Source organism: Clarias gariepinus, chromosome 12 (genome assembly GCF_024256425.1).
Source record: "Clarias gariepinus isolate MV-2021 ecotype Netherlands chromosome 12, CGAR_prim_01v2, whole genome shotgun sequence".
In the NCBI taxonomy this organism is placed as follows: Eukaryota; Metazoa; Chordata; class Actinopteri; order Siluriformes; family Clariidae; genus Clarias; species Clarias gariepinus.
In genome coordinates this window covers 18,244,435-18,268,590 of record NC_071111.1, presented here as the reverse complement: position 1 = coordinate 18,268,590, position 24,156 = coordinate 18,244,435, and the positions used below count along the sequence as shown (strand labels likewise).

The window sequence follows — 24,156 nt, the reverse complement described above, 5'->3', positions numbered from 1 at the left end:
TCATCAACCAAAGAATGGGTTGACAGTCGATTCCTCTCTTGTGTTTTAATCGAGTTCATCTTAGAGAATGCAGCCTCACAGGTGTAGGTTGAACCGAACATGGTGAGCACATACAGTACATAGCCAGCGTTTTCAATGTGTCATAGGTCTCGGGACAAGATACCCAAAATGCGCTTAGGCTTTCAGCACAACGGAGAGCCGCCTTCATGTCGCCTGCGGCCTGAATTTCAGCCAGCTGGCTTTAAATGGCCGCCTCGTCTAATGGCAGCATTTTCACCGCGTTTGTGAAAAATTCTCCGCTTGGGCTAATGGTGAATGGGTCACGCACGAATCCAATGACATCCCTGGAAATGAAAAAGTCATCGAATCTAGCAGAAAAGTCTTTTAATTGTGTGATGAATGTCTTCATCTTGTCTGTTACGTTGCCTTCTCCCACCGTCTTCAGTGTGTTAAGGTGCAGCAGCCTCCCCGACGACAAATCTGCGTGGAACAGATCGAGTTTGTTCCCAAAGTCGTCAAGTTTTTTCACCAAATCCACTACTGATTTTCCTTGCAGCTGGAGATGGAGTGTATTTAAAATGGGAGAAGATGTCTGTTGAAAATGCAACGTTGCACACGTATAATGTGTCTTGCATGACGCGGAGATGGTCAGCTGCCGCTTTGGATTTACTTTTGTTTTAAAAAATCCACTACTTGCGCATGGAGTTCTACAAAGCGCTCCAGTGCTTTGCCCTTACTAAGCCAGCGCACGTCATTGTGGAGTAACAGGTCATCATGAGAAGCCTGGGATTCAAGCACAAATTTGCGCAACAGGCGGTGCTGCGTGCTTGAAGTTCCTCTCATGTGGTTAATGATTTTCATCGTTTCTCCATCACCTCTTTGAGCTCCCCACTTAGCTTTGCGCACAGCACGCTCTGATGGATGATACAGTGGAGTGCGTTAGTTTTAGGAGCGACAGTCTTTGTCCTGCTCACCAGACCCTTGTTTTTTCCAATCATGGCAGGTGCACCATCTGTCAATGTCAGGTTGATTTTATCCAGGGGCAATCCATGGCTTTTAAAAAAATCCTCCAGTTTTCTCAAGATGATGTCAGCAGTGGTGTTGTCCTCCAGCGGACGCAATGCCAGCAGCTCTTCTCTGAAATCTTTGCCATCAAAGTATCTGACAAAAACGCAGAACTGTGAGATATCTGTCTGTATCAGTGGACTTATCAATAGCTAGAAAAGTATTTGGCTTCCTTAACCCCGTCAATGACAGCTTTCTGCACTTGCTCTGCCAAAACGTGCACACGATGTGCATTAGTTGAGGCAGATAGAGGTACTTGTTTGACAGATGCAATAATTCTGTCCATTGATTTGTCGGGGGCAAGTTTCTCCAGAACGGTGATCATGCACTCCTTTAAAACCTCACTTTCCGCGAAAGGCCGGTTATGTCTGCAAAGCACCCAAGCGGCCTGCAGGGATGCACACGTCACTCTCTCTTAATCAGTTAAAGTTCGAGTAATAATGCCACTTGCACGGGAGTAGGCAGATTTCAATGTGGTGATTTTTCTTTGACGGGCCACTGACTGCTCAGAATATGAAACCTTGAAATTAGAATGTTTTGTGTTGTGGTGTACAAGTTGTACTCTTTTGCAACAGCAACAGTTTCACTGCAAATTAGGCATACTGGTGACGCATTTCGGAAGGTTGGCATGATAAATGCGTACTTTTCAGTCATCGTTGAAGGACCTGTTTTCTCCATTAACTTGAACTTAACATTTGAGAGTGCCATTTTACCTCTGTTAGGAGACCTTTTCCTGTCACTTCCTCCGTGTTTGTTTTTCAAGTGCTCTACATTTCATTTGACCCAACATAGAGCAACCCAACAATGTGTTTAAAGTACCTGAAGTAACCCAGAATTTTGACCCAGCATAAACAACACAACAATGTGTTTACAGAAAGTACCCAGCATTTTTTAGATTGTACAATTTTAAGGATGTGTAAAAAGATAAAAAGTACATCCTTCTTCAATTCCATGTTTTTATTGGACTACACGATTAAAGAAGATATACTTTCTTTTTTCCAAATTTTTTCTTTTTTTCAGCTTTTTTTTTATCTTAATGATATCAATAAATTTGGCCAAATTTTAATTTGTTGAACACTTAATCTTTACTGAGGTAGCATCTGTCCTGTTCACATGTAATATTTACAGCGTTTTTATTGTTACTGATTTGGGCACTGTTACTTCTTTTCTTTTCTTTTATTAAGCATTTTTGCTAATGAGTGAAGGGGTAGCATTAATTCTGAAAAATGGTACTTTTAATATATGATAAACATGCCACAATGCAACCTCAGTGTGATCAGAAATTAATTTTAAACATATTCCTCTGCATCAAAGTAGTGATAGATGTCACATTAAAAACTTGCATCCAGCCATTAAAGTAATCCGGTTTTAAGAAATAACAGAATTGAACCCCAATTAAGAACTCATGTGGCACATGTGGCTGATATTAGAGTGTAAACATATTCATAAAATGCATGCTTAGAATGACAAACAGCAGGTATAATTTACTTTAAGATTCACTGAGATGGCACGGGAACAGGTTAGAGCTTCATCACAGCAAGGCACACTCTCCGCTTTAATAGAAAACAGCTTTGCGCTTTGAGCATCCTAACACACACAAATAAATGAACAAGTGAAGTTTATGTAATACATACTAATTTTACCTTAACATTTTCATTTGTCATAATATTCATGGAACATTACTTACCTCAACCAGAGTGTACTGACAGTGGCCATCAAAACGATACCTTTTGGAATCAAAGGTCTTGTATTGTCCATTGCCAAAGACTTCACATGTGCCTGGACATGGATCACCTTGACAGTTCCATTGTCCTCCTTTGCACGTGCTGCAAAAACAAGTATGTTTTCATGCAGTATGTATTATACATATGTTTATGCGTATTTATACATCCTTATAAGTTTGAGTGACATTTCTCCATCACCTCTTTGAGCTCCCCACTTAGCTTTGCGCACAGCACGCTCTGATGGATGATACAGTGGAGTGCGTTAGTTTTAGGAGCGACAGTCTTTATTCTGCTCACCAGACCCTTGCTTTTTCCAATCATGGCAGGTGCACCATCTGTCACTGTCAGGTTGATTTTATCCAGGGGCATATGTGGGTATTTTTTTTTGTCTGGTTGTGTTGTGTTTTAGTTTTTTTGGTTATAGTTGGCATTTGGTTTCCGGAGCTGTTTAAGTTAAGTTTGCATCTGTCCTGATTTAGTATGTCTCTTTGTCTCCTAGCAGAATTAGAATCTCTAGGAGAATTAGCCTTTTGTGTGTTTACCCTTGTGTGTAAGTAACCTCTCCTGCATGTTTAGTTCTGAGTCTGTATGAACACTAACCATTGAACTACTAACCTGTTTAGATGCTTAGGTCTGTCTAGTCTCCTAGTCTGATTAGATCTTAGTCTGTTTAGTTACCAACCTCTTTAGCCACTAACCTTTATATTTCATAGTCTGTTTCATACCTAGTCTGCTGTGTACCTAGTCTGTTCGTCTCTTGGGTCTCTGGCTACTAGACTGTTTAGCAATTGGTCTGTTTAGCTACTATCTAGCTTAGCAGCTAATGTGCATAACAGCTAGTAGGCCTGGCCAAGTCTGTATTGTCCATTTAGCCCCTTGTATGTATAGTCCCTTGTGTTTTGTCCTCAAGTCTGTTTAGTGTTCCTTGTCTTCTCTGGTTCCTATTCCTTGTCTGTATTGTATTAGTTTGTTTAGTCCCTAGTCCCTAGTTGATTATTGGTTTTGTTTCTAGCATGCGCCAAAGTAAAGCCAACTCCCTATGTTCATAAACAGTTCATATTTTGTTTGATTTATCATTAAAGATTCAATTTAACATCATCCCCTCTGCGTCTATGCCTCACCTGCAAGCCCACAGTCCAACATCTAACAGTACGTAACGCGCGCACACACACTTTACATTTTCAATCGGCTTGGAATCTCTACTGATGCCCCTGTCTGAGATTGATATGGAATATTGTGAAGTATATAAGATTGTATATAGATTTTTGTATGTCATAAGACGTTTTATTTACCATGATTTACAGTTTGACTCCACGGTCTGCCCAGATGCATAAACCCTCTCACTGAATTTACATGTGCATTTCTCCCTCGTCACACAGCTGCCATTATGATCTGCATACTGGCCCTCTGGACAGTAACATCCACTGATGCAGCTAGTAGTACCATACTGTAGGCAAATCAGAAATAAAAAAATAATAAAATCTGTCATTTTTAAACTCAGGTATGTCGTATACAGGTGAAACTCGAAAAATTAGAATATCATGCAAAAGTTCATTTATTTCAGTAATGCAACTTAAAAGGTGAAACTAATATATAAGATTCATTACATGCAAAGCAAGATAGTTCAAGCTATGATCGGTCATAATTGAGGTGATTTTGGCACACAGCTCATAAAAATCCACAATCTCAAAAAATTTGAATATTACATAGATTCTCTATGGGGTTCAGGTCATGCAAGTTCGCTTGCCAATTAAGCAAAGTAATCCCATGGTCATTAAACCAGGTTTTGGTGCTTTTGACAGTGTGGGCAGGTGCCAAGTCCTGCTTGAAAATGAAGTCAGCATCCCCATGAAGCTTGTCTGCAGAAGGAACATGAAGTGCTCTCCTGGTAGATGGACGATTCAACCCTGGACTTAATGAAGCACAGTGGACCAACACCAGCAGATGACATGGCTTCCCAAATCAACACAGACTGTGGAAACCTCACACTGGGCTTGTGTGCCCCTCTGTTTTTCCTTTAGACACTGGGTCCTTTGTTTACAAATGAGATGCAAAAGTGAAAGTCCCTAACACTTTTGAATGGCCTTTTTCTGACAATCCTCTCCAGGCTGCAAACATCCCTGGTCCTTGTGTATCTTTTTCTTCCACACTTTTTCACTTCACATAACTTTCTATTAATGTGCTTTGATACAGCACTTTGGGAACATCCAACTTCTTTTGCAATTACCTTTTGAGGCTTTCCGTCCTTATGAAGGATGTCAATGATGGTTTTCTGCACAACTGTCAGGTCAGCAGTCTTTCCCACGATTGTACTTCCTACTAAACCAGACTAAGAGACCATTTAAAGGCTCAGGAACCCTTTGCAGGTTTTATGGCTTAGACACTTTGAGCCTAGAATATTGAACCTTTTTACAATATTCTAATCTGAGATTATGGATTTGGGGTTTTCATGAGCTGTAAGCCATAATTATCTCGCTTCACTCTACTTCTTGAACTATCTTTCTTTGCATGAATAAATCTCATATACAGTATTAGTTTTACCTTTTAAGTTTACTGTTTGCATGATATTCTAATTTTTCGAGTTTCATCTTTATAAAGTATAGTCTATAGACAGATAAATAGACAGATGATATAAAGTATAGACAGATAGTTGAACAATATTGTCAAATGCATTTGCAAAACCGATCAAGCACCATTATCAAACTTTTATGAGGACCTTCCCAGGAAGGCATGATCAAAACTTTATTTAGAGTTACCAGCCTCAGAAATCACCAATTAACAAACAGCACCTCAGATTAAAGCAGTTATGAAGGCTTACGTGATAACTTACAGTGTATACACAGAGTGAAGGACACAGAAACAACCGTAATGCACCAAAAAACTACAAAAATCCTCAAAAAACATAAACAGAAGGGGGGATATTTCATGGCTTACCCCCGAAAAAGAAATTAGACTATGAACACTGGATCCTCAAAGATGAATGCACAGATCAATGTGCTGTGTGTAAGTGGGGCCAGGGGTAGCTCAGTGGTTAAGGCATTGGACTACGGTTCGGAAGATCCCAGGTTCAAACCCCACAACCACCAAGTTGCCACTGTTGGGCCCTTGAGCAAGGCCCTTAACCCTCAACTGCTCAGATGTGTAATAAGTTAAAAAGTAGTAATGTAAAGTGCCACTATGAGATAAAACATGTGTAATGCGAGCAAATATATCTGCAGCAGTATTCTTCATCCCACCCTCCCCACAATATCACTATACAAATATCTATTACAACATTCACAACTGGCTGCACAGAACTAAATGAAACTTTTGTAGTATTAGAAATCTGGTTGAAGTTTAACCTGCACTACAACAGAAATATAAATGTTGAGTAAAAGACATGTTATGAACAGTTATGTGGCTGATTTATCTACTTTAAAAAAAACCTATTAATAAGCTACTTGCTCAATGTAAACAAACACCTGCACCAATGGATAGTAATTAGAAAAGATAAAGTGAATATTTTACTGGGATCAGTTAATATTTTCACCACTGAAATAACAGCGCTTAAATGTACAGTATAAGTGAATTTTAGCACGCTGGAGTTATTTTAAGACAAAACTTAAATCTTTATCCAATCTATTTTTTGTGATATCTCATCTCTGATTCATTCTCCAATTACCAAACAGGGAGTGTATTTGACTAATGACAAAAAAAGTACAAGTTAGCGTAAACAAGACTACATTAAAGCTGATTAGCTTATTTTTGGCTTTAACTTTTTAACTATTTTTTTTCTGCTCTCATCAATATTGGAAACTTACACTAGTTTATAATATAATTGTGGGGATTGTGGTTTTAGAGACGCCTTACACATTCTTGCCTACACATTCTTGGGGTCAAGAATGACCCAACAGACTATAGGATCACCTCTGGCTGTAGCAAAGTGCCATAGCTTATGTATGCTGCTATAAAAATACTTACAGATGGCTTGCTCAGACTTTCACATGTCCTTTGTGCTGTGTCTACTGGTGTTTGTGCACAATGGACACAGATTTGACCCTGTGGACAATCTAAAGGAGCAAAAAGAATATTAAACGCCTCACATTTGTGTGAAACAAATTATTGCATATATGAGAAAATAGTACTTTATAGTTCACTTCTTTAACTGGATCACCCTGCCTATTCAAGCATTTGTGTTATAAATCATAGATTTATAGCATGGGGGTGTTCAAGTCAAAACAGGACTTAAAAATGTCTTGTGAATGAAGTCATAAAACCAATTGACATTTACATAAAACATCATGCAGAGTATTGTGATTAGACTCTTAGCTGCAGTAAAACTTTTGAACGGTGTAAACATTTTAAAGACTGCCATGCGTCTGTAAATTGCGCTCGTATCGCCAACTAGCGGAAGAAAATTATCTGTCTGTGGGAACTGTAAACACAAACATTCATGAACACCACTTGCACATTATACAGACTTAACTGGGAATTATTGTCATATCTCCCTTGTCATATCACTAGTCCTGAGCTTGCTTCAAGCCATTTTCATATGCTTGGGCCAGTGTTTCAGAAAAGAAAAAGGCATACTGTAAAAAACTTTCATGGGATCCAAGCACCGGTGAAATGCTGGGATAAGTGCACTAGTATAACAGGGGGTTATATGGAGAAATAATAATATCTTTTATTCTTAAAAATGTGTTGCTGTGTGCTGTCATTCTGCACAATCAAAAGTCCCTGTTTGAATTGAACGCCCTGCTTATTTAAATGATAGTAAAATTTACAGTCTTCTCAAATAAGTCTATTCTCTTCGGACCTTCCTCTTTAACAAGGCATTTTTGCTTATAGGACTGAGGCTGACTAAAAGTTTTTTTTGTTTGTTGTATTATTCTGTGTTATCTACATTGCTATATGTGCACAGCAACCATGTTTTGATCAGTGGATCTAAGATAACACTCCTCCCAGCCCACATCAAATTGATTGTTGACGTACAGTAGACTTAGAAATTTTGCATTGTGTGACTGCCATGATTGGCTGATTTAACTTCATGAATGCATAGGCGTTTAGGTTTTGCTATTAAAGTGGTCCGTGAGTCTACAATCCACCAATGAATACCTACTTTAATCAGTCATTACAGTGTTTAACTAGTTATTAATAATTAAATTATTAATATATTAAAGAAAAATTAATTTACCACAAACATCTGAACATCTAAGATTTCCATTTTCACAGAGGCTGCAAAACAAATACCCAGCATAGTTTATATTTATCATATAATCACATAAATAAATGTATTAATTAATTATTAAAAATAATAAAAATAATAATAATTAAAAAAAACATATTATTAAATATTTTATATATTATTCCATATTTAAGTATGTTGGTTGTAAATGTTTCTGTTAATGTAGGGCATATTTGTGATTTTGTGACTAAACAGCTAAACATACCATTGGCGTCCATCGATAACCTTGCTCCCTGGACCTGTTATTCCACCTGGGTAGTTGCAATTGCAGAGGGCTTGGGGGCTGCACCTGAGTGTTGTGTCGAGATGGGTGCCAGAAGGGCATCCACAGCCCTCCACTGGGTCATCTGATATGACACAGGTTGGGTCATGACTAGAGAATGAGCGGCATGTACGATTACATGCCTGCATTACATAATCAAATATCAGATTCTCAGGGCAGGATTTAGCTGGAACACAGACAAAGGAAAATATTAAATCAATGAGTTGCACAATTAATTCGTTTTAGTAAGCACTTTATCCAGGTCAGTGTCAGAGATGGGATGTGAACAAATCACAAGGCACCATGCAAAGGCACTGTAAAACATTGGGGACTTTGGGCTTTGGAGATGCAATGTTGGACACTAAGCCACTTTACACCACTCTAGTATTGGCTAAAATGACAGTTTTCAAGATTACCCCAGTTTCTTTAATTATCATGGATCTCATTTAAATAGCTACCACAAATATTGTTCTTAGTTAATCTGATCAGTTATTTAACTCACTGGTTTTGTCACTGTCTATGGCATATAAACCATGGACAGTGACAACCTATCACTATAAACCTGATGTAGAAGAACTTAAGAGAACACACAGAGCCCTGACATCAGCTTAACTGAACACCTTGGATTTAAGATGCCAGCTGGACCCCAGGGATTGTATTAATTAAGCATCTTAGAGGGGCTATCCTCTGGAATTCTCAGTGACACAATTTTAGTCCTACTTTTAGGAGTAGGAGCTAGAGCTATATTTAATATATGAGAACTCCAGAGGTATTCTGACTGGTCAGGAATAGTGAGAAAATGGAGTTGAGGCAGGGGTTGTAGTAACAGTGAGTGACACAGGGCTCAGAAATAATACATTTGGACAAAAATGGAATATTTTTTTAACACATACTGAGCAATTAACGAACATTACATATGTTGTCCCACAGCTGCTACTGTACCTTTTTTAGTATCAGAGAAGATGTATTACGCGTGCACACACACACACACACTCTCTCTCTCGCCTTTACAGTTCCCCTTCCACCCCATCCTCCTCTTGGCTTCCAACACACACATACAGACACACACTTGGTTCATTTTATTGTACACAATGTTTTTTTTTCCGCAAGGAGTAGGACTGTGCCAAGGAAAACGTGTGACGTCACTTTTTTTGACAATGCTGCAAAGTAGATTTCACATTATAGTGAGTGTTGTACAGTAGTTTGACATTTTTGTTTTTTGTTTTTAATAGTGGAAAAGCAAAATACTGAAATCAGTAAAAGTTGTGTGAAAGTATATTTACACATACTGTAGATAACGAACAAGCATATGTAAATGAAGTGATGAAGTGCTGGTTATATTAGAGAATCTCACAGGGAAAAAAAACTCTTCACTCAAATAATTTAATGAAAATGCATATAAAGTATATATAAACATAGTTATTTAAATGTGTGTGCCATGGGTGATTCACACAACTCCATGAATAGTTTTGTCTCTGCTTGAACACAATTTCCTTGCTTTTCCTAACCAGTTAAGACACCTCCAGAGCTCTCCTACATTTTGGTGGAATTAGGAGTGATTTCCTATTTTAGGAATGTTGAGAAATAGCTCTTTCTCCTATTAGACTTTACTAGGACTAAACTTACATCACTCTGAAATTGTTTGCCCATATAGAAATTATCCCTTACTCTGAGATGCTTAATCAATATGGGCCCTGGACTTCCAGAATAAATGCACATCAGAAATGTATACAAATTATCTGGGGTGAATGTAAAATGTTCCATCATGGTTAATCACCTGAGTGTTGCATCACAGAAGCTCACAACACTCTTAGCATATAGAGTACATTTCCCATAACTTTTAACATACATTGGTATTTGCACTGTATTCAATTATGCACATTGTTAATGTTCTATTGTTCAAAACATTAACACTTTTTTATATGTTAAAATATAAAATATATATAAAATATATTTTTTATTAAAAAAAAATTATATATATATATATATATATATATATATATATATATATATATATATATATATATCTTATAATAGACTCACAGCAATCTGTTTCTGCTCTCCAGTCACCAATATCGATGCCCTGGCTAGCGCAGGCTTTAGCGTAGTTTCCCAGGCCAACACATGCATGGTCCCATAAGTCAGTAGCTGACTGGCAGGTTCTCCTAACACAGGCCTGTAGATTTAAATAGTGCATTTAGATTTGCTACAATTGTTCATCCACACATCAAGCAAAAATTTTACAATTAATTGTTTCTTACATCAAAATAAGAGGTAACAGGCACATAGTCATGGCACAGGGCAAACACGCCACTCATGTTTTTCAGATGGCTGCACTTATCTATGGCATATCTCTCTGAGTAGAAGTAGAATACCAAAAAAATGTTATCAGTAAAAATTTATAAAAAGTAAAAAATAGTATAAAAGTATGATTTCTATGATTAAATAGTAGCTGTACCATTGTCAGTGTTGACACAAACAAAGGGATTATTTGGCGTGCAGGTCCCCACCGCCCAGGATAGAGCAAAAGGCTGAGGTGAGTTTTCCACAATACCACTGCTTGTAGTGAAGTCATCTTCTGTGTTGTGGTTGTATGATCCACAAAGGCCTGTAAAAATGAAATATTCATATGCACATGAAAAAATGTCACAATGTTGCCAACAAATGCTGGCTGTGGCTAATATACAGTACAGTATATGGCAAAAGTATGTGAATGCCTAATCATGACCGCCATGTGTACTTTCCTGCTAGTATTACTATAACCATTTTTCTTCAGCCATTGCCCATATAGTATGTTTACTCTGCGCAATAAATGAATGTACCTTTGGTTGTTTCATTTTGTGGTAGATACAAGTAGATTTGAACTTGAGGAGAAACTTGGACCTGCATCTTCATTTCAAAACTTGTGTGGACCATGACAAACATCGAAGACTGCCAGTAGACTGTGGCATGTTCTGAAATGGAAAAGGTTTACACGTATGATTCAGGCAACAAGCTACATTTACACTATAACATTTCTCTAATTACCCATGTGCCTTGAGTCTATTTGGGGAATTGTTCTTGTACAGATCTGGCCATTAAGAACGCACGTTTCGAGAAAAGGGATCCCGCGACTTGTGACTTCCCAAGCTGTGAAAATGCCCTTCATTACCTGTAGAAGGCAGTCGTGTTTCAGTCTGAAGTATTGTGTGTCTACTGAAGCCGAAAATGTGTTAGCTCTCTTAGGCGCCCATTGAAATCAAGCCACAGAGCTCATAAACGTGTCGAGCTCAAACTGTAAAGACTGATATGTATTTATTCTTCATTTTCTTCTCTCCTTTAATGATACTTCTTTAACTGCGCTTTCTCCATTCAGTTGTACTATTATTAGTAGTAGTAGTGCTCCGAATTTATTATTGTTATTCTTATTATTATTGTATCACACCAAGAGTACAAAAATGTATTGTGTTGGTTAAATGTATATGCTAATAATTTTTTTATTGTGTTTATGCACTTTAAATACACACTAAACAATAAACACTGCCTTCTGCAAAGTAAAAGTGAGTTGCACGTGCAGCTTTTTGATCAAAAGGCTAATAAATGCGTGCGCTGGTATAAGCAGATTTATAGATAAAACTAAAGACATGAAATTCATCAAACACAAAAATATGTGCTACTCGCTGAATACCATGCGAGTAAACCCATACAGTGTATATATGGATTTCTATATCCCAATAAGAAATAATGGAAACTTTGATGAATTGTTTAACAACCCAAATATTTTCATATAAAAGTAAATAATACAAAATTCTGAAGTAAAAATAAAACAAATTAATCTGCACTTTACCTGAGGAGTATCCTGACAGAGGAGTGTTTTCCATTAGTGTGTGTGTGTGTGTGTGTGTGTGTGTGTGTGTGTGTGTGTGTGTGTGTGTGTGTGTGTGTAAAGTTGAAGTTAGACAAGAGAGGGGAGAAAGAGGGAGGGAAAACATGCACACACTAGCGGAAACACTGCACTGTATGGAAACTTCTTTAACATTGGACCATTCTAATGACACTTATGCACACACACAAACACACACACACACACACTAAAGGAATACCCGCTCTCTGACAGAGTGTCAGAGACTTTGGTTACAATGTTATAATAAACAGTATACGCGTGCATGAATGTTGACTATATGAGTGATGCATGTGCACCAAGACTGAGTATGGGAGGCGATTACCCATAATCCTGCAACCAGGATCTCCAGGTTTGAGAGGAAATCTGCAAATTCACTAAGAAATTCCGAGTACGGCCCTGGAGGTCTATAAATGACAATTAGCGGGATCGACTGAGCTGACTTAATATAGTTAAATACACTTATGTTACTATAAAGAATTTCAAATGAATTAAATTTGTGTCCATGTTTTTGTACAATGGTCAAATTATCATTGTGAATAACTGCGACGCCTCCTCCTCTACCAGTTAACCGAGGCTGGTGTATGTAGCTGTATCCAGGAGGACTAGCTTCATTTAGAGCTACATACTCGTCCTGTTTAATCCAGGTTTCTGTTAAACAGAGTATATCAAACTCCTGATCTGTGATAATTTCATTAACTATAACTGCTTTAGATGCGAGAGATCTAATATTTAACAGTCCTAGCTTCAGATCAGAGGTGCCGGCTGCGCATTCAGTCTGATCCAAGTTTGTGGTCTTTATGTTAATTAAATTACTAAAACGGACTTTCTGAGTCTTTCTAAATTTAATTTTAGCTCGGGGAACAGACACAGTCTCAATAGAGTGAACCCTGAGTGACGACTCTATGCAGCTAGCAGACGGTTGGTTTAGCCTGTCTGTCTGCTCCCTGGCCTGGGCTCTGGATTGTCACAGATTAACTAGGCCTTTTCTAAGACTATGAGCTATACTACAAGAAATGAGAGCAGCACCTTCCCGAGTGGGATGGACACCGTCCCGCCCTAACAGGCCAGCTTTGCCCTCAAAGGTCTTCCAATTATCAATAAAGCCCACGTTGTTTTCGGAGCACCACCTGGACATCCAGCGGTTCAGCGACCATAACCTGCTGTAAGTTATGTCACCACATCTCATTGGGATGGGACCAGAGCATACTACTCCATCGGACATCGCCTTCGCTAATTTAAACACCTCTATAAAGTTATTCTTACTAACCTCTGACTGACGAAGGCGTATATCGTTAGCTCCAGCATGTACCACTATCTTGGAGAACCTGTGCTGTCCTAGAGCCCTAAGATTACCTGCTATGTCCGGTGCTCTGGCTCCCGGGATACACCTAACCACTGCCGCTGGCGCCCCTAAAGGTCTAGCTAATTTCACGTGCCTCATTATAGAGTCTCCTATAACCAGAGCTCTTTCAGGTTTCTCAGTGGGTGCATCACTGAGGAGAGCAAACCTGTTGGACACGTGAAGCGCAGAAGAGGTGTGCTCCGGTGGGCTAGCCTTAGCGTTAGCTTTGGCTGAACGAGTATGCCGCCGAGTCGTCACCCACTCGCCCCGCTATAAGGGCTCTAATGCCGGAGTCGGGGGCTGGTTATCTCCGCCTGCGGCACCCAGACTGTCCGCTACAGGAATAACACTGCTCTTACACTCTCTAACCCTCTCTAAAGTCTGGATGCGCTCCTCTAACGCTGATATCTTCTCCGTCAGAGTGCTCACTAACACACACCTATCACAAATAAAATTACCGCTAACGACGGAGGAAGAATGTCTAAACATCCTGCACTCTACACACTGAACAAGCTGAATATTGGACATGATAACGTACCTGAGTCGGAGTTGTAGTTGTTTGGAGCTGAATTCCGTTTGTTGTTTTTAGAAAAAGAAACTCGCGCGTTCTCCAAAAAGCGCAGAAAAAGGCGAAGCCAAATAGTGTGAGATGTAAAAACTAGTTGCTATTAATATTATTATTGTATAAATGAAAAAAAAAAAAAAAAAAAAAAAGTATGTAATTTAAACGCTAACACAAACGCAAACTTTCGCGGCAACGATACGAAAACAGGAAGCTACGTCCAGATTGATCAGTTTGATACTATTATAAGTATAATTAAACATTATTTTTAACGGTGATCTGGGGCATATATTTTGGAGTTTGATGAAATAAAATAAAATGCAAATCACATGGTGTGCCATCTTTGAGCCTGGTAATTTGGCGATGATTGATGTTCAACTACAAAGACATGTAACTATGAAGGAAGTTCGTGTGTCCAATAGATTTGCAAATCCACAGAAGGTTTTTGTCAGGTTTGATGCGAACGTTTATATACAACCTTAAAGATTTACAACCTTAACCTAAAGATTTATGAGGACCATTGCATCTATAAAACACACAGACTGCTTTCTTAAATTGTATCACATACAGTACCAGTCAAGGTTTAGACATCTTCTAATTCCATGGCCTTTCCTGATTTCTTTATACAAAACAATGTTGAAGGCATCAAACATATGCAATAATCTCCTGTGAACAGTTGATGTTAAGATGTATCTGCTACCTATGCTCTATAAAGCCTTAGACAGTAAATTGAATTGTGAGTAACTTGGTCTGCGAGTGTTTTGCAGGACGAGCAAAATGTTTGAATACATTTTTTATTTAAACAAGCAAGGTCTACGAGCAGTACTTATACTCTTTGCCAAATTTCAAGTGATCACACAAGGTTCTTCTCTTTTTCGGGCTGCAGAATTTCCAATTAGACAGACACCAGTAGAAATAATGTAAAAATTCCTTTAGTGTGTGTTTGTGTGTGTGTGTAAACATCATCCTGAACATTAACCCCCTCCTCCTCTCACCTCTCTTTTGTCTCCCTCACACAAGCTGTATAAATTTGTTTTATTTTTACTTTATTACTTTAGATTTTGTATTAATCATTTTTATGTAAATATTTTTCGCATAGTGAAATTAATCATTGGAGTTTCCATTATTTCTTCTAGGGTAATTTACTTTGATATATACGAGTGCTTTGAATTTTCAAAACAAATTAATGCTTGCAATCCAAGGTTTAACTGTAAAGGCTCTGATCTCAAGTACTGTTAATTGGGTCTGGTAACTTAAAATGAACAACAGCGGAGCTATGTTGTGGTCTTGCTGATTTATCATGGTGTGCTTGAAAGATTTTGCAAATGCACTCGACAATACTGGTCTTTTCCGGAACAATCTTTCTGTACTTAAATAACAACTGTTCTTATTTGAATGTTCTTATTTGTGTCAAAATATTTGACTGGGACTACATATACTAATATATATATATATATATATATTAGTATATGTAGTCCCAGTCAAATATTTTGACACAAATAAGAACTACTGTGAGTGTATATATATATATATATATATATATATATATATATATATATATATATATATATATACACTCACAGTAGTTAGATAGCGATATATAGAGAAATAGATATACATATATATAGATATAGATAGAGAGATTTTTACTTCTTTACTAACCTCTGCAAGCAGAATATAGAATATAATATCTAAATCATATTTATTTTGATTTGTAGAAAACCTACCAGTTTTTGACAAATCTGTGATAGTGATATCTTTTCCATTATGTTGAACACTATGTAATGAGAAGGTGTATGTATCCTAAACATAGAGACAAACACTTCACTGCTTTGAAAATAATTATTATATTTAAAAAATATATATATCTGACAATGACATCAGCACTTGTCTAAAAATGTAAAACATACCTCATCCAAACGAAACTCGATTGTATCTATTTTCACATTAGAAAACTTGATAATCACATTCCAGTTTGATCCCTGTAAAAAAACAAAGTATACTGATATATTACAGTATTTCTTTCATTATACTAGGCATTTATAGGATTTAGGATAACTTTGGTGAAATCAACAAAAATATTAAAATTGCCAGGAAAGCAGACAGGTCAGACAGAAAATAATAGTTTGGATTAGTGGTCAGTAAGTAACTGCATTGGCAAGGGCAAAAGGACCAGAGATTTAAATGTGAGATGTTTAAAAGTAATGAATTAAATCAATTACAGCTATTTCATCTGTCATAAAACACCACAGAAACAGTGCCCCTCAATGTTACCAATGGCATCCTACACTACTGAATCCAAACACCTCATTATTCTCCTCCTCCTTGACCTCAGATCTGCATATGACACTGACCAACTATTCCAGCCTTCTGTCTCATCTGGAAACATCACTCAGTCTCATAAATACTGCTGCTTCAAGTGATATGTTTAAAATCGAGACCAGTGAATATTAATTAATAGTTATTAACATATTAATAATTAATATTTACATATTTACATAAATCATATATGAATATAATTAATAGCTTCTTTAAGACTGCTCCTTTCAGAGTTCTTTGTACCCTACTCTTCATTCTTAAATTACTTTCTTCTAGGAGCTTCATCCAACAACAAGTTCTGAGCTTCCACTGCAACATCAGTGATTAACTACTTTGGTAATCACCACGCCCATCTTATCAATAACTCACTCATATCCTTTCAATGCCTGAATAAACTAAAAACTTTGTGTACCCTGACAATTTATAATTTAGCAATAATAATTGTTCCAAAATTCGCCACATAATCCACAATAAAGTTTTCTTAGAAATTCACAACAGTGTTGTTTTCATCTCTACCCAGCTCTGAAGACTTGGGGTAATTTCAATGTGGTCCACAATTTCATTTGACCACCACATAAATTATATAAATTAACCAGTTTTCATTTATTCCCAAAATATTTCTTGTTTTCAGTATTTATTTTCAGCTTCAGAAATACTTATCCATGCTTTTATCACATACAGACAAATTTTTTGCAGTAAAACTGTTGTTGTTTTACCCTTAAAACCTCTAAATAAAATCCAGTGTGTTACAATATTCTGATGCCCAGCTTTCACTCTGTTTTGTTCCCATCACTATTTCTTAACTTATTGTACAATAATTATTTACATAGTTTTTACATTGCATTTGTAAATTTGAGCGAAATTGAAAAAACTTGCCAAGGGGTGATTGAATAGGTGGAATTTTTTCAAACTTACATTTGCAGCCATATAGGTACATGTTCCGGGCAAGGAATATTGTTTACCATCAAAGGTAGTGACAAACCAGCCTTCAATGATGCATGGAGGTTGACAGGTATTAGCTGAACAATTCCATTTTCCTTTGATGCAATCACTAAATCAAAAAGCATAGCAAAATATGAATTATGATAAAGAAACAAAAACAGCATCTTAAAAGATCCAATCAGACCATATGACAAGAACATTTATATAAGTATGTCTTCACCAAGTTTGGCACTTTAAGCCAAGTCTGTGCCCTGGGTTATAAGTTTTTCTACCATGCACACAGGGACAATCCTCCACCTTAACACTCTGGTGGCCTTCAGCTCGATCGTTCAGGACAGAACCTGAAGGAAGGAAGCAAAGAGTGATAAAAACACACATACACATAAAAGAAGGGAGAGAAATAAAGACATGCTTCAAAATGAAAAACTATACAAAAAATGCTTCAAAATGAAAAACTATAAAAAATAAAAAAAATTGGAACCAAAGGAAAAAAACTAGCTTTTAACACAAGGTTAAATCTCTTGTTATATGTAACTGGTTAAATAAAAAATAGTGTAAAAATAGAACACACTATTAGAATAGAAACTGTTATATAAGGAAGTGTTGTTGGAAATTAGTACAGCTGTGATATCTTTAGAAGTCGGACTGCTCCCTCGTGCTTATGACCGCATCACAGGTGTGATGATATTAATTACAACAGCACTTCCTTTCATGTGATTGTGCTAATCACATTATATGCCAAGTTTTATGCATTTTGAATATGATTTTCAGTATTCACAGTCAAAAAAAGGAGAAATTTATAATGTAAATTGAATCTACCCAATTCCCCTAGTCTTACATACTTTTGACTCGTTGTGGGGCTCCCTTGCTTACTTTGTCTGAGTTTGAGTGTCAAATTACCGTTGCAAGTAGTGCACATGTTGATGATAATAAGCAAGTGTTTTTTTTTTTTTTCACGGATAAAAATACTTTGCTGCTGCTGCCAAAACTTTTAGCAGCAGCAGCAAACATGAAAATGTTGGATATATAGACATTCCCCAACCATTTCGTAAAAGGATTATCCTGGGATTTTTTGTGTTAGTAGGGAAAAATCACTATTGCCTGTGCCTAAACAATATAAATTATAATCTTTAATTGAAGCTCATCCTTCAGAAAGTTTACCCTAACACCATGAGCTGATAACCAAAATATGTCATTTCCTTGTCATATCATTAGATTACATTATTGTACTTTACCATTAATGGTTGATGGTTATATGTTAATTACAATACTGGCAACAAGAAACACACCATCTGGAGGAAGGCAAGTGCTGATCTGGTCATTGGTTTGATGTTCGGGGTTGGAGCAGGTGGGAGGATAAGCATCACCGTCTTCATGAAATATCCAATCCCCAGGACAGGAAGGTGCTTCTGCAGAATTTTTCTTACATATTTATTACATACATTTCTGAGTAAAATCATCGCAGAAAAGAGTAGCCTTATAAACAATATGCAGGGTAGGTAAAATTGTTCCACTTACTGCATGAAGTTATTGTTCGCAGTCTTGATCGTGGTGTCAGTGTTGAGTTAATGCAGGGGCGCAGAAACTCCTCATAGAATGAGCACTTCACTTCCTCAGGTACATTGTATGTGTTTGGGTTGCAGAGCCTGATAAAATCGTCTATCCGATGTCCCAGGCACTCCGTGACATGAGATTTAACATCGTTACAAGTCTGGAAAACACAACATAAATATTTGAGTTATTCATGCATGCAGTTAACTGTGGGGAGTGTTACATTTAGTTTTGCAAAATTCGCAAATCTGGGATAGACTGGTTATAATAGGAGGCCAGGTTATAAGCATTCCATCTACTTTTTTTTTTATATTATTGGAAGTTCTTTTGTGATTCTTGAGTAAATACCATTTGATGTACCAAATCCTACATCCCCGGACAAAACATGTGAAACCCCCAGCTTTAGATGATATTTAGCTATGAAACAAATCACAGATATGACAGAAAAATGGCAAAATGAATTTTTGTTTAGGTGTTGAACATACTGACTTTCTGAATCATACATCACACAAATGTATGTTATTTAATGATTTTATGTAATTCAATTATGTGAATGTAATAATCTTTTCACATAAATTAGTGGTGGGAAATGGAATCACTTAATGTTGAGGAAAAATATGAAACCTAAAAAAAACAAACAAAAAAAACAGTTGGTACTTTGTTGCTCCTCCTTAGGCTTTTAAGATTTTACTGTGAAAGAATTTGCCTTATTCAGACCTGTGCTGGAACCTCCTTTGTAACATTGAGGGACTGGCACTGGTTTAAGCACTGGCAATGGGGATCTAGCAGTAATCCCCAATAAATTGCTAATTAAAATACTTATTTTACTTGCATCTATTTACATTTGTTTATTACCAATATTATGTGCAACATCTTTTGTATAATTTCCACACTTGAACACTGTTAGTACATAGGGAAGTTACAATTCGTCTTATTTCTCACACTCAGCTATTGATCATACTTAATATTTGTCATTCCATTTCTTTTCATGTTCACTTCTCTGTTTAAAAACAGAGTTTAAAACTGTTTGTAAACTGTGATCCACACTTTTATAGATTTTCTTTCTTTCTTTTAAACTGTAAGCAAAATATATATCATTAATTAAAAATACATTTGTTTAAAATATGTGTTAATGTTATTAACATTGTGTCCTAGGGGCTAGTAGTGCATGTCCTCCCCGTGCCTCTATAGGTACTCTGATTTCCTCCCATAGTCCAAAGGGATGCAGATTAGGCTAACTGGCATTCTAAAATTGTCCATTATAAATACTTGTGTGAATGTTGACCAGAGGTCCTACCATGGTTGTAAAAATGGGAATAAATACAAGGGTCACTGTTGGCCTCCACTGTCCCTAGTTGGACTACAGAGGTTTCTAGATGGATATTTGAATGTGTCACTAACATAAAAGTTTAAACTATTACAGAATTTTTTTGTCATATTTGTATTTTTTTTATTTGCTACAAAGTTAAAAGGAGCTGGAAAGAACATCCTCTAAGCATGTTGTTTCATAATTGTTGCCAGGGATTTAAAAAAAACAACAGAAAAAAAAAAACATTGGGATCCTTGAATCAAGAGCGCTTACCGTACTAGTCTGTTCTGTAGGATATTCTTTTGTTTCATCGGATATTAGACAATTTCCATTATGGATGATATTGTTAGTAAACAGGTTTACTTTGTCATCTGGGGAAAAGTTAATATGAAAATTTTCATAATGCTTAATAAAATGTAAGATATAAAACATAATTAATAAAATTTTTATGAAGGGAAATGGATTTATCCATACTGTTGCTTTTGAATCTTGACACTAACCTGAACTATTTAGTCCCCCACACATCCCAAGCATCACATCCATTGAGGGGAGGTTCAGTTCTACCTGTAACAATAGTAAAACACTGAAAACAAAGCTTAGGGTGTGGGCGTGTGGAAATGGGTGTGTCTGTAAAAATCTGTTATTGCAGTAACAAAAAAAAAAAAAAGACCAAGAAGAGGTTTGGTCCAAACAATGAAGAAAGCTTTAATTTTCTTAATCTTGGTGCTTAAATTGTCTAATAAAATACATTAATAATTTTAAAAAAATTACCAAAAAAAAAAAAAAACTGAGTAAAATAGTTCAGTGATTATTTCAGCATATAGAAATGTAGACAGATAAAAAATCTGGAAAAAAAATATTTTAAATAATTAGAGATTGATTTCAATGTCTCTGATATTTAGTTCGATAATGTTGTATTGCAAACTTTACATCACTATAAGCTTTGATAAATTTAAGTTTCTATATTTTCCAATCATTTTAATATTTAGACTCACCATCCATTTAATTAGAAACACCTCGACACCTGCATGTACACTTATCTAATCATCCAATCAGCAGCATTCATGTTGGGGAAGGTCCACATCAAGCATCAGAATGAATAAGAAATTGTGATTTCTTGGTACTTTGTTGTGGCATGGATATTGGTACCAGATATTGGGAAGCTTTGAGCATTTCAGAAACTGCTTGGATACTACTTGGATTTTAAAACACAACACTCACTAGGGTCACTATCTTTGAAAAACAAAGCACACACACCTAGTGGGTTAAAACACCTTGTTGCAATATTACCAGATTGTCTTAAGCTGCCAGGCATTACAGAATTACACAAACTCAATACTTAAAAAAACCTCAAAAGAAACACATTTTCCTGGTTATCTGTCTGACTGAGTTACTGATAAACAGAACTTAACATTATTTTTTTAACAACTGAATTTGACAAAATAAATGTGCAAATCTGCTAGAGATTTGATTCTGAAGAAATGTAAAATGTATTTGCTTTCATTCAATCATCCATATTTTATACCGCTTACCCTGTCCAGGGTCACAGGTGTCCTGGATCCTATCTCAGAAGACTTCGGGCACAAGGCGGTGTACATCCTGGACAGGTGTCAATCCATTGCAGGACACACACTATGGACAATCTGGGAATGCCAATTAGCCTAATCTGCATGTCTTAGGAACCAGAGTTCCAGGAGGAAACCCACCAAGATCAGGGACAACATGCAATCTCCACACACACAGACACAAGGTGGGAATTGGGCTCTTGGTCCTAGGCCATCGTGTTAATCACTACACCACCATGCACACCACCACCAGTATGTTTCAAGCTTCCACTTCCATACCATAACCTTCCACTCACTGGATGTTTTGCACACCATTCAGAGTAAAGTCTTGGTGTTTTTGTGCAAAAATCCCAGAGGGTGAGAAATATCTAAAATGCTCACCAGTACCAATGCCACAATCAAAGTCTCAGAGATTATGATGAGGATGTGTAGGTTTCTATGCATGATGCTGCCGCTACATCATTGACTAAGTAGACCTACCTGAATGTGCAAGGTATACAGGTATTCCTAATAAAGTGGATGTTAGATGCTAGTTTTTAGTATAAATTGATAAAACTGTTAATGTTTTAAATACCCACAAATCCTAAAACATTTATACTAGTTGAAACTATGTAGAGATACTGGAAGCATGTTGCTGTACTCACTGAAAGTGAAGTGACACCCTTAGCCTCTTCGCTGTACCATGTGACGAAAAGAGGCAAAACTTTGCTTTTAAGCTTTTTGTAAATGCCAAATGTGTACACATGCTGATAGGTATGATCATATGGAAGAGAGACACTGTAAAAAAAAATATTAAAACATTGGTAAAGATAATTTTGTAGTGTAGTGTTTGTATCAATAAGTGCACACAATGACACACAATGACAGGTTTGTCATGGCCAATCAAAAAAAATTTATAATAATAATAATAATAATAGCTGAGTATTTTATACTTTAAGACGGTAAAACATTGGATGAAATTTCCCATAACTAGTAGAATAATTAAATACAATAACAAAGCAGGTGATTTAAAACAAGAAACTTTATTAAGTGGAAAATTTACTGAGTTCTACTTAAACAGTAAAAAATAATAGGAGATAGATTAATTTAGGCTGAGAAAGTAAAGATGAATTTCTATTTCATTATTGTGTTTATTCCAGGTGTGATGTGATGTACCTTTTTCCTTCCACATTGAGCATGCCATCCTGAATTGTTGTAACAATTTTATTGATCGAAATCTCAACTCGCTTTATGAAGCCACTTGAATCACGCTGTGCAGAGATATCACAGTCGACTCCAGCATGGGAGAAGCTTGTCAGTTTTATAGGACATGTGGAATTCACGTGAAACATGGTGTTGTTAAAAGTCTGTATGACGCCACTAGCAAAGGTCTTGCACTCATCTGGGAAAATAAATAAAATAAAAGAAGGAAGAAAAGTTTCTTTACCACAATTTATATAAAAGAAAATTGAGATGAATTTTAAAAAATCACAGGTTAAAAGTTCATTTTAAAATAGGCTCAGGATTAATTGCCTAAGAAATTTAAAAGCATGAAACAGAATATTGTTAAATCTCTGTAAGCTAGTCTAGCAGCAGGCAGCACCGTAGCAAAAAGCTCCCCTGTCATACTTTGTCCTAAATCTAGGAAATTACCAGCCAGACACTGCTCATCTGAGATACTGATGATCTAGTGTAATTTGAAATCATATTAATTTACTTACATGGGCCGTTGGTTGAGACAGAGCCAATTCGACCTGGAAATCGACGAGGAAAAAAAATCAATAATGAAAATATTTACAGAGCTTTACTAAAATAATAACAAAATTTAGTTTTAATGGTTCATGACACAACATGCAAAATCTCCCCATTATGAATATAAAAATCACAATTCAAAACTAATCCCTGCAAAAGCACTCACCTGTGATGAACAGTAAAATCACTAATAGTATTTGGTGCTGAGCCATGTTTGGACAGTGTAACTACCAAACATGCATTATAGGTGTGAAGGACTTCTGGCATTGCTTTTATACTTATTTATAGCCCTACTTTGCATAGCATGAGATAATGACCAAGTTTAATCATCCATCTCCCTCCCCTTGCAAAGCAATGTTTTTCTTTGATTTTTTTTAAATACCTTTAATATGAGTATCAATAAAATCCCTAAAATTCAACTGTAATTAAAATTTATTTGTATTTTTTCACAATTATTTACTTATTCTGGTCTGTGAGGAACATTTCCAATTTTAAGAGCAACAAGGCACTAAGCTCCTGCTCATGTTTGGTAAAAATGTGTGGATACAGAGCACAAAACTAGAATCAATCCAGGCATCAGTATATATTTTGATGTCTTACATTATATATATATATAATCTGGGATTCTCAAGGGTCAGTGGTCAGTATTAAATCATCTTCAGAAAAAAAGGTTCTTC

At 36.5% G+C, this 24,156-nt stretch overlaps 1 protein-coding gene across 1 annotated transcript; it reads right to left on the bottom strand.

Annotated features, from left to right (window-relative positions):
- Nucleotides 1-857: 857 nt before the first annotated feature.
- On the bottom strand, nt 858-23,701 carry LOC128534733 (mucin-6-like). The gene is made up of 15 exons (XM_053509146.1): nt 23,646-23,701; nt 23,449-23,481; nt 22,904-23,129; nt 22,393-22,525; nt 18,842-19,034; nt 18,613-18,732; nt 17,544-17,664; nt 17,297-17,432; nt 15,973-16,044; nt 11,098-11,233; nt 10,734-10,883; nt 10,537-10,631; nt 10,319-10,451; nt 2,753-2,891; nt 858-1,161 (listed from the first exon to the last, which is right to left on the bottom strand). The coding sequence occupies exons 1-15, from the start codon at nt 23,689-23,691 to the stop codon at nt 858-860; spliced, it is 2,037 nt and encodes a 678-aa protein (XP_053365121.1). The 5' UTR covers nt 23,692-23,701.
- Nucleotides 23,702-24,156: the final 455 nt, after the last annotated feature.